We start from the raw sequence: 12189 nt of genomic DNA on the forward strand, positions 1-12189 counted from the left end.
CCGACAGTTGCCTCAGCAGTCGATTTCGGAGGGGATTGGCGGAAAAAAAACCGAGAGGGGGAGAGAAATGTGACAACTGCCGGGGCTGGCGGCTGCCGCGGGGAGGCCTCCGCACCTGTGCCTGCCTCTCCGCCGCCCGGCGCAGTTGTGGGATCCGCCGAGCCCCGCCGCATCCTCCCTCCAGCCCGCCGCGGCGCGCCCGGAGCCCAGCATGACTTCTTCGTTCAAGCTGGATTTCCTTCCGGAGATGATGGTCGACGGCCGCTTGCTGGTCTCTGACAGAATGTAAGTGGCGGCGGGGCTGCCGCCGGGTCCCCCCCTCAGCTCCTCCCTCCCCTCTCCCCTTCCCGCGCACCGACGCCGGGTCCCCCCCCTCCTCCTCCGGCACCGAGCCGGGGCTTCGGCCGGGTCCCTCCCGCACCGTCCGCCCCTCCGCGGGAGGGGAAGGGGGTGTCGCTGTGCTGTCTCTCTGTGTCCCCCGCCCCTTCCCAAGTCACTTGGTGGTCTCCGTGCTGTATGTGCCCTTCCCCCCTCCCCCCCCCCCCCCCCGGCTCCTTTCCCCTAAGCGGCGGCAGCTGGGCGCTTGGCACGGCGGCGGCCCGGGGAAGGCGGGCGGGGGGCGGCAGGGTGAGCGGAGGGGGGGGGTGGGGGGGGGGGGGCTGGGGTGGGGGATATGCGCTGCTGATGCAACGTGGAGAAACGCAGCGCGGTCGCGCAGAGCGGCGGGCGCCGCTCCTGGCCCCTGCCCTGCGGGAATGCCCCCCGCACTGCCCCGGCCCCCGGCCCGCAGCGCTAAACCCTCGCAACGCGCCGCCGGTCCCCGCGGCCAAACCAAATACTGAACAGCCACCGGGAGTCAGACCAGGCAGAACACAAGGCTTTTTTTTTTTTTTTTAATTTATTTATTATTATTTTTATTTTTTATCCTGTACCCGACAGCTGCCTGGTACGGAGAGTGTTAATTAGGGTGAGGATGGTTGGTTTACATGCGGTTGGACTGGGGATGGGATTTATCGGAAGGCACTGAATGCTGGAATTTCAGAAAGAGAAGTATTCCCCCTAGCCCGTCTCTGCTCCATTAATCTTGATCGGAAAGTTTCTATTATCATCCTCCTGGGCATTGCCAGTTGACAGGGATTTTCAGGTAACCTAAGCCTTATACAAAAAAAATAAAAAAGCTGGGAAGGAGGAAATAGTCACTCGCTGAAAGATACGAGGGCTGAGGACTGTGCGGCGTTTTTACAGTACCCCAAATGTCTTCTATTTGGTTGCTTTTTCTTCTTTCATCAGGATGACAAATGTGGTTTGAGTTACATTAGAATGAAGCGAGAGGCTTTGGCATTGACTCTGTGCCGGAGCTGTTCTGGTTGAGGCAGCGCTTAACTTCCAAGTGTAAATAAACCCGTGTGTGCTGCAGAGACTGTCAGTGGCGATTTGCACAACCAGGTAGCATACTGTGCTCCCATCTAAGACTATTCAGACTTTTATTACCTTCTCTACTGGCAACCAAACTTTCTCCCAAGGTGGAGTGCTTTCCCTTGCACCAGCGGTGTTCTGCATGGAGATGTTCCGTAGTGGCCAGTTGTTCAGGCAGCTGGGGTTTAGTAAGTGTGTGGAAAAGGGGAAAGAGGCAGGGGGAGAAGCTGCTTGGTGCAGATGACTTACGCTATTTTTACAGTCCTTGAAGGACAGCAAAGTGCTTGCGTAAATGCTTCCCCTTTGTCTCTGTTTTGCGATCTTAAATTCAAACACCTTCGCTGCTGTGTTTTGTTCCTCCCGTTGTAAGATCCCTGTTTTTATTGGCATTGGTCAGTTTTGGAAAACGTGTTGTATTTCTCCCCTTTTGCATAAAACCAGCGTAGGTTTGGCTCTTAGGGCACAAAGTTGCAGCTGATCACTGATGCCGCTTGCTTTGCAGCCCTGTGTAGGGACCTGCCACAGCCGAGCCTCCCCTTGTTTTCATCGCCTCAGCTTTGATTAGACTTTCTACCTTCTGTCCTTCCAGGCAGTCAGAAAAGATACTGCTAACAAACATCTCCAAGCTCAAAGGCACTATTAACCGCGGCTGATGATGCCCTGTTGTCACTTAGACTTATATAACTTTATCTCCAACTTGCCCCTCGAGGGGGGAGTACCATGCCAAACTCTTGCTGCTGCATTGCTATCCTTACGCTCCTTTTCGCTGGGAAGCACTCGGAGTATATTTTAACACAGCTTGAAACGCAGTCAGTGTTCATCAGATGCAGACCTTAATGTGTGTCCAAAGAAACACAAATTCCTTTAGAGAGATGTCAGCTTCTAAGTGGATCTCTAAATACAGAGGTTTAATAATGGAATTGTTAAATACCCACATCCTTATAGGGTTCAGTGCGAGTTCCTCATATGTTTTAGGGGGGACTTTGTCATCTCTTGAAGAAAAAGAAGTTTACCTCCTGCATTGGCGGTGGTTGTGTTGTGATGTGCTTCCTTGTATTAACCAAGCTTTGCTTTGCTGTTGGTCTAAGTAACTGTGAAGATGTATGATTTCAAGGGATCACGTGTCATGCATACAAATGGGTATCAAGGCTAAATTGCTATTAGCTAAGGGAGCTTCTATTCCTAAAAAAAATACAAAACATCTTGAAAATCTTGAAACTAAATGCTGTCTGTGGAAGCTTTGCTACTCTGCTTTTCTAAAACTCTGTAATTTGCTATTTAAAAACATCTTTATTTTGTCCCTCTAGCCAAGTGGTGACATGCATTTATTTGCGAGTCCCCAACTCTCTGGACTAATCAGTGCTGATGAGAATGCAGTTTGATTATGCGTAAGGGGTCATAGGCACGTATGCACCTTACCCTTTCGCTGGCCCACCCCAGACGTGCAGCGAGATGCCAGCAGCGTTCAGCAGGGTGGCACAGCACGTTGGAGAGCACGCTCCAAGTTACAGTGCTGCACAAAACTTTTAACCTCACCATCTGGTCTAGCCATTGAGTATAGCTTAGTTCAGTCTTTAGCAGAAAGGAATTTCCTATTTTAGAGTGAGGCAATTAGCAAGTTATATGTAAAACTCTTCCACAGTGAAAATTTGCAGAACTATTTTTTGTTGATTTTGTGTTTTTTTTTTTTTTTTTTTTTTTTTTTAATGCCGGTGGCATGTAAGATGTTTTAGGAAATTAGTACCAAACGGTATCACTTACACTTCCCATTCTTTACACATTTAAAAATTCTTTGTAAAGTGAATTATTTTCAGAATCATCCATTCTTTCGACAAGCAACAGAGGAGAAGTTTCAAGGAATAACATCCAGTGCATACCTATTGTGAATGTTAACTGGCAGCTTGATAACTGTCAAAGTTCAAACGCTTTTACCTCTGTGAGACTGTGACTTGCTCTTACATGTGGCTTACTTCCAAATTTTGCTGCTGTTATTATCTAGCTAAATACAGGTAAAATAGAACATCAGCTACTTTGAGCATAAGTATTCAGTATAATTAAACGGTATGCATGGCATGGGTGTACCTGGTTAGTCACTGAATGGCAGTTTTACTAATAAAAAATTAATGAAATGGCATTGAAAACTAGGTACTATGAAGCATAAAGATGCATGAACTTGTTGGCAGTTGGCAAGTTGGACACTCTAGCCATCGTAAATGCTTGCAGCGAGACTGCTTGGTTAGTGTTTTAAAAGATCAGAAATTGTTTGCCTGATGTTACATGTAGCCTGTGTGTGTTAACTGTGTGGAAGAAGCAGTTCTGAAGAAAAGATACAGGTGGAAGTGTGTGTGTGTGTGTATGGACAGGGTAGGAGAGGGTTAATGGTTACTAAGTGGGGTTATAAAATGTGAGTTCAATATAATTTGCTTAGTAATTTCACTGACTTACATGTACATGCCAACTGGGTGGTTGTAAAGTGGTTGCTTTGAGGATTAAATACTCATCGTTGTAACCCCTCACGTTGATTTCTGCAATATCGCCGAAGGTTTTTCCATTCCATATTACACATTCCACTGCCTGGGATTACCTTTAATATAAATGAGTAAGACTTTGTTACTACCGAAACAAACTCAAATCTGACTTCAGTTTTTGATAGCTGTATAATGCCAATAAAATACATGGTGCCTAAAGCAGTGCACATGCAACTGCATGGGTTGCATGGCAATTATGCGTAGAAGTATTTGGCCTTTGAATTATTGCCTTTTTTAATCCAAGATAAGTGAAAATCAGATATATGTGCAATATGCTGATTAAAAAGGCAGTGAAGACCAATTTTCAGTACTGTTTGTTAGTGTATGTTGTGTAAGAAATAAGGGATGTTGTTGTTCATGGGGCATTCATGCACTTTAAAAACCCCAATCTTCCCATTCTGCACTAAACATGCAAAATAGGACTTTTCCCAGCAGAAACTGGAGCTGATAATATATATATTTTTTTTTCCTAAACTTCACCGCAGGAAAAACTCAAGACACTGTCAAAAATAATTTTTTAACTATCTGGTTTTTTTTAATTTATGTAGGATATGAAACCATGAATTAATAACTGAAAATGGATACTGGGTATCCGCTGTTTTTTAAGTCCATAGCCTCATCCTTACACTAGCGTTTTATTCCAACTTTGATTCAGTAAAAGCTTTATTTTAAGTATGGTTGCTTGTTACTTAAGTTACCTGCATGGCAGATTCCTTGGGCCACTACCCAGGGAAAGCAAAGCAATAGAAGAAGTTCTTGGCTGTTGACAAGGCGCTTCAGAAATGAAAAGAAATCTTTGGGTGTCGATCAAGTAATTACGATCTCGTGATGTCCTTCTCCCCATCATCTTTTCTAGTAGCTCCTAAAACACCATTCAGTGGTTAACCCACGGTAACTCTCAGCATATTAATGTTTAAATATATCTTCCACTTCCTATGATATGATCTCAGAAGTTTTTAAGCCTCCCCCACATGTATTCATCATCCAACTTAATCATCAGTTATGATTGCTTTAAAAACTTTGATAACTCTAAATATTTCATTGCCATTTTAAGATGTTTGATATCTGATGAGCATTTGGACTATTCAAATTTCATAATTAATTCATAGATTAATATAAAAATATTTGACCCAACTGATACAGGGGAAAGGTGTACAAAATCTTTTAGTTTCTAAAAGCTCCTGGAATGCAAGGAATATACTTTGGCAAGACAAGCCTCTAGAGAAAAATAATAATTTTATACTTTAAGCATATAAAACCCTCTTTCCTTCTGAAGTGGAGATGTGACCCCACCCCCTTCATTTCTACAAACTGTGTTTCCCATAGCGGATTATTTCTTGTGTGTTCATATAATTGCAAAGTATATTGCATCTTCTGACATGATTTCCTTTGATTAAAACAAACTGGTGGCAGGGCAAGGTTAACCAGAGGCTTAAGTCACAACATAGAAAATACACGTAGGGAGTGAGGCTGAGCTTTCTTTAGCAAAGAAGTGGGAAAACAGGAAAAGCCTTCATAGGTGCAAGAGAAATGCAGGAACAAAATGCCTGTTTGGAAAATAAAAGCTAATTAGAGCAATAAATGTAATGTTCTCAAGTAATTGTGAAATAATTATTCCCCTTTAGAATCATCATACTTTAATTGCTTTCCCCCGTGTTCCCGCATTCTGCGTACCTATGGAAAGGAAGAGAAGCGTTTGTGTTCCCTCCAGGATTTCATTTTTCATTTGCAGTAAGCTGCTGGCTTTCTCGTAAAGGTTTTCAGAACTGTGTTGCCTTAAATACTGTGGTGTTCTTCCATATGGTGTTAAATAGAAAAGTTGAATGGCAGGTGCTGAAGCTACAAATTCCCTCCTATCATCCAGATAAACACCTTGAGCTTTAGTTGAGCAGTTTAGCCATCCTCTGTATCACAGATTTATAATCGATCTCTCATTTTCATTGAGACTGTGTTACGTAAATAGGACACACTTCGGCAGTGTAGTCTCTTTACTCACAGCTTGATCCTTGAAAAATCAGCTGACAATAGTTTAAAATTTTAATATTAATAAAGAGGAGATCATCTGGCCTTCAAAATGACATCTGAAAGCAGCTTCTGTTTTGTGTTAAATCTTAATTAATCCATTTAAATGAATGCCTAAATGAGCCAATTCACAAAGGAGTTGCTTACTGTACAGATAGTGCCTGTTTGGTGATTTTTGTGATTTTTTTTTTTATCCTTTGGATTTACACAAACACAAAAAATTGAAGAGCACAGCTATGTGTACTTGCCTCTTACAACTCAGCTGAAGAAGACAGAGTATCTTGAGTCTGGTCTGTGCCCTGGGACAGCTTCGCTCTTGCCTGGCTGCCTTCGCCTATCCGATGGTGACAATACTTCAAGCCAAGTTCAAAAGCAATGCTCCAAAAGAAACATCAGCACAAAAGCAGTGGGAAAGACCACGTGTCAGCTTTCTGAGTGTTATTTTGTGAGTTGATGTGTCACTACAACCGAGCAGCATATTGTCCCATCTGAGGGAAGGAATCGTGGCTTAGGGCTGGGGAGAGGCTTAAACACTGTGCTTGTGCGTGCCCCAGCCCTGCTGCCTTCGGTTGGGCTGGCAGGGACGGGATTGTGTCCAGTTCTGCCCAGTTTAGTCTGGAAGAAGATAAGTGTCCAGCTGTGCCCAGGTTACTCTGGAAGGAGGAAATCGTGTCCAGCTGTGCCCAGCTCACCGTACTCCCCGCTGCCACTGGGGATATCCTCATCCTCTTCGAAGGAGCATGCAGGGAGTCCATGTCCTCTCTTTCCCAATCAGCCTGTGCAACTTGAGCCACTTCAGGTTTGTCAGGAGGGCAGCAGCAACAACCTGAGTGTTTTGTTTTATGATTTTCACATCCCTGTTAATTTCTTAAACCATTCCACGGATCTTACTCAGGGGTTGTAAACTTTACAACCACAATTATTTCTGAGATGCAGCCATTCATTTTTCATGAAAATGGCATTAGTCATCTACTGATTTTATTATTATTATTATTATTATTATTTACTTTTTCTGTGCAGGTTAGCATCATAAAGAAAATATACTTCTGACAGAAGGGCCAAATGCTGACTTTCATCCTAGCAGTGTTGGTAATTCATTGCAACACTAATGAACTTTTTCAGTTTCTTTCCACTCAGACATACTGACCCCTAGACAGCAGCGGAGTTGCTGTATGGATGAGAGAGAGATGCCCAGGTACACATACCCTTTAGCTGGTGTACGTAGCTGGATATCTCCATGATGGGAGGAGAGGCAGTTCCTTTTGAACCAACTACGACCCTTTCTCTCCCAGACTATACTGTGTTTTTTCTTGTATTCTGTTCCTACATCCTTTATCCTTTGAAGCAGTTCCAATCTGATTGCAAATCACAGCTGACAAGCTATTTTTTATTTCATAACCCTGAAAAATAATGAAGGTCCCTTCACCTTCTTAATCCAAAGGCATGATGCTGTCGTCTTGTTTAATATGCATGCGCTCTTCCCATGCCTTTCTTCCCAATGGCTTTGCATCACCAAATGGCTCAGAGATGAAAAAAAAATAATCATATATATTTATATATATTCAGAGCTTGCTTGACCCACTGTTTGTTGTGTCATTGACTCCAGACCTCAGTGGCACTGGGTCCGGTTGCACTGGTGGTGCCAGCCCTAGTGTGAGATAAGTGCACTTCATCTTCCTGAAACAGACCCAGGCAGTTGAAAGTTAGTAACTTCTGGCAGAAAATGACTGTTAGAAACCCAACAAAATCAAGAGATCTATTCCCTTCTTCTCTTTAATTTCTTTTTTGTTCCTCTGTCTCATTCAATTGCTTGGACCTATCAGCCTTCACCTGCAAGTTGTTGCTAGTGAGAGAGATGTCTAGTTATGCCCTTTATCAATAAACACTTCCCCCCCCCCCCCCCCCCCCCCCCTTTCTGTTTTACCACAGGTGGATTGTAGAACAAGCAGTAGGACTCTGAAATATCAAACATGCTGCATGCTCAGTGGCTATCACTTCAAGAAAACCCTATTCAGTACCTGGTTTTCATACAAAAAGCTGTAGAAATCGCAGATTAGATGGCCGTGTTTTGGCTTGATTTCACCATGCATTTCAGTAAACTTGATCCCCTTGTCTTTCAGAGGAAAAAAATGGTCTATCACTTATCTGCAATGTTGCTTTATAAACAGATAGAAAAGTTGATAATTTCTTTAGTCAGTAAATGAGCTTTCTTTTTTTTTTTTTATTCAGCTTGATTTCTTCTTCTGAGATCTTATTGCTTAGAAACCCTCTTTTTCATGCTTTAACTCCTCTATCCAAACTACTGTTACCTCCTGCTGTCCAAAAAAACAGAGACAGAGGCAGAAAAAAGTTCAGGAAATGACAGTGACTATTCCTTTAGGTTTAGCCTTTAAAATTGATTCTTGAAAATACCCTGACTGGTATTTTTTTCAGAGATTTTACCCCCAAACCAGAAATGCCTACTTAAGGGAGAGCCACAGCTCGAGATGATCTCTGCAGGGAAAAAAAAATTGCAAAAGTCATTCCCCTTGTCCTAAACTGACCCATGTAACATAACTTCTTCCTTGAAGCACTGAAATTTTAGGATTGCAAGGTGAGCACTGGCTTTCTCTGGCAGGTTCAGAGTTGCCAGCTCCTTCTGGAGACCAGTATTGAGTGGGAGGGGACCGGGGGAAGAGGAAGAAATACAATTAGCATTTAATTTTGTAGGATGTGGAAAAATAGATGACAAGTGAAGCAATTCCTAGAAAAAGAGAACCTCTCTGGACACGTAAAGCACTATTATCTGATTTTTATTACCAACTATAGCCCGCAGTCTGTGTTCAAGCCAAACTTCCAATGGGTTTACTGGAGCTTGGCTTGAACGAGGAATGCATAATGCCGGGCTTTGCATCCCATGCCAGGCTGTCCGGCTCTGAACCATGCATCGCAATAGTATAAATGGATTTTGCAGTCTTTTTCCCATCGCTGACTTTGGAGTGAACTTCAACATGGAAACATGAGCCAACTAACTTTGCAGATACTGTTCTACCTTGCTAGCAGAGCAGGTTGCCGTTTGATGATGGGGTGGAAGATAAGTCAGGTTTTAATTGGGCAGGTATTCTTTTGAGGGATGTTCACACATCTCAGGTTGGGGCAGAGGGTTGCTTTTGTTCTTGACAAACCTTTTCCCTTTTGCCAGAGAGGAGGATTCATCTTGATGCCTGAGGGCTCTCAGCTTTCACTGACATACATCTTTATCATTTGGCTGCAGAAGACAGAGTACAGCTTCTCCTTTTAAGTTGGTTTGCTGTCTGTGGAGAAAAGAATAAATGCAGCAGCTTCATAACAGTGCTCAGATATAGTCAAAGGAAGTCCAACACTGTATTACAGATTTTTAAAACAATTGTGTTTGTCTGATTTCATTATTGCTTAAGCGTAGCGCAGTATATCACTTGCTAGACCATGTTTGTTTATCTTCAAGACAAGGCTGTGTAGAATGGGAAAACCTTAGACTTTTAGTATCTTCTTACCGTGCTTATGTCTGTGCTGTTCCAGGGGTACTTCACCGGAATGGAATGATGCTTTGTATGCTGTATTACCTATTGTAGAGCATAATGGCATAGGGGCAGACTCTGTGTATTTTGGAACTTTTTTTCTGCAATCCCTGTTACTACGTGGCTCTATAGATGTTGGTGTAGGATTCTGAGCTGTCATCGTAAAGTAAGACAGAAGCAACTCACCAATGTACTGTGCAAACCCTTCCTTTGGAACGAACATGCAGTAGGTCATAGAGGAGTGAGATCTTTTTTTCCAGCACAAAATATTGCTTACAAGGCTCTTTGGCCCAGGCAGTGTTCAACAGTCTGGTCCCTGTGTTTTCAAATTGTTATTCCAGGCTCCTTTAGGTGATTTCTTCTTCTCCCTGTGTGTACAGTTTATCAGATTTGGGAAAAGGTCCTGCAGCGGCATCGTTGTCTTTGTTGAGGAACAGCAAGCTGCTCGTAGCAAGAGATACACTCCAGGATTCAGAATGGAACAATTTTCAGCTTGCTGAGATGCCCGTATTGCTACCTGGAAGCTCTGCGGGAGCTAGAGACTTTTTGGCTATTTCTGTGCCTCTTTGCTCCCTCTGTCCTCACCTCCACATCAGGGAATACTTAGACTTCTTTACTTTGCTGGCCTTCAGAGGATTTCAAGGTCTCTGAGCTTCCCTAGGCTCTCCATTTCAACTCAAGTGGGAAAGGAAATGGAGAGGACTGCTGCTGACTCCAGTAAAACCAGGTATCTGGTTTTACTGCTTGGTTTGAAACCGCAGATAGAGGGTGGATTTGGAGGTGAGAGGTGCCAGACCCCTGGGGAAAGTGAATGTTGTGGAATGGAGGTGTGCACAAGAAAATGGGGGGAGAAATAGGGGTATGTATTTAGGTAGACCTTCATAAAAGATGCAAATTCAAGATTACTTAGCAACGAAAATAATAATTTAAAATTAATGTTATATTTAAAAAGTGGGGCATCATTTGTGTTAACAGGGATGGGGATTTTATTTTTAAGCTCAGCAAAGCCTCAAATCCCAGAAAACGCAGAATTGCTGCTGGTAATTTCTGTATGTGAACCTGGAAGGCTTCAAGGAAACTTAGAACAAAATAAATTAACTTCCTTCTCCTTCCTCAAAACTCTTTGGGAAAAAAAATAATAATATTAGATCTGTAAATACTTAACAGCAAATAATCACGTTGCTAAGAACCAGGAAACAAAGCCCTTTTATCCAGTCCTATGATATGCTATAAATAATGAAAACCCTCATAGATCTAGCTGGAAAACCTTTCTTTTTTCTTTTTTTTCTTTTTTTTTTTTTTTTTAATCAGTGTAGAAGCTTAGCATCTAGCACTTTAAAAATCCATCAACATAGCAAAAACACTTTTTCCAGTTTTTTACCGCTTTATGTCATATTTTTCTCTGTCCTTGACATATGCAATTTGCCCTGCTTATATCTGTTTAAAATGCTGGGAGCCTTCAGCACACTCTGCTCCAAGTTGCCTGCCTGCAAGAAGCCTTCTCCCCTTTCCGACCTCGCAAGGTAAGAACTGCCCTGCTTTGCTGTCCATTATCATCATCCATTCAATATTCAAACAAACACCTTGTGATTCTTACCCAGCCTCTCTGCTGGAAGAAGTTCCTGTAAATATCTGAAAAACATGTACTTTATTTTCTTCCTCCTTTGATAAGATAGGTAAGAGAAACCTATTGAACTTGGAGAACCACCTAGAATTTAGATCTGAACTGCTTAATGATTTTGTATTCTTACTATGCAGCTAATGGCTCATGTTTTGAAAGTCCCTGGAAGTATGACCATCCTTTTTGGGCTGTGCTTGCTGACCCAGCATATTGGATTTACCAGCCCTGCCTATGATTTTCTAGGTCTTCTGGGGATCTCTTGTCTAATAAAAATGTTGCTTGACAAAATATTGTAGGTTTCACTGCATTTCTGTAGTGGATATTTTATTAGGTTCTCTCAGCTCTGTTCTTTGAACAGTCTCATACAATAGTTTTGAACCATATACAATATTATCATGTGGTGGGTTGTTGTGGGTTTTTTTTTCCCTTCCCCACAACCATAAGTTGCCCTACTTACCCAGTGCAAATCACTGTGGATCTACGTAATATGCCTTTCTCAAGGGCATCTGTTAATTCCATGTGATAAGCTGGGAGTTTCAGCCAGGAATATTGAGCATTGACAGAAGACCTTGTTGAACTCAGTAGAACTTTAATTTAATGAGGTTTTAAGTGATTTTCCCAAATTATATCTTTGACAGACTTTGTGTGTGAGCAGTTGCTTCAGTGTTGAGGTGTTTAGATGAGACTTCTGTCATTCAGGGGAATGGTATTCTCCTATACAGTAAACATATGCAGCTGCAAGTTAGATGATGTAGCAGGATGACGTATACAGGCTTCAGTATACCATGGCCCTTTCTTTAAGTACTTGACTTTATATATGGTGAAATTGGTGGTGAAACTCAGCTAACATGACTGGCTTAGAATCAGCTCAGAGATTCAGTTTCCAGAATGACTGGTTTTTGTGAATAAATGAAGGACTGAATCCAAGGCTTGTTGAGTCGATGGGCAGACTCCCTTTGATTTCAAAGCACTCTGTATCTGTGATCCAAACGCACCATGAACAAATAAAGACAATGAATTTATGTTGATTGGACATATTCAGTGTGACAAGAGCTTAAGTCTCATT

At 42.6% G+C, this 12189-nt stretch overlaps 1 protein-coding gene across 9 annotated transcripts in view; it reads left to right on the top strand.

The window, feature by feature from the left end:
- Positions 1–12189, top strand: part of CELF2 (CUGBP Elav-like family member 2) — a 376931-nt gene that overhangs the window by 131103 nt on the left and 233639 nt on the right. Inside the window, exon 1 of one of the 9 annotated variants that reach the window (XM_040595112.1) lies at positions 39–285. The exons of 7 other annotated variants lie outside the window; for them this stretch is intronic. In XM_040595112.1, coding sequence (XP_040451046.1) covers positions 212–285 — 74 coding nt within the window. In that variant the 5' untranslated portion in view covers positions 39–211. Of the gene's footprint in view, positions 1–38; positions 286–12189 lie in introns of those variants that run through there. One more of the 9 variants, XM_040595114.1, reaches the window with a different exon arrangement.

This window comes from Falco naumanni, chromosome 5 (genome assembly GCF_017639655.2).
Source record: "Falco naumanni isolate bFalNau1 chromosome 5, bFalNau1.pat, whole genome shotgun sequence".
In the NCBI taxonomy this organism is placed as follows: domain Eukaryota; kingdom Metazoa; phylum Chordata; class Aves; order Falconiformes; family Falconidae; genus Falco; species Falco naumanni.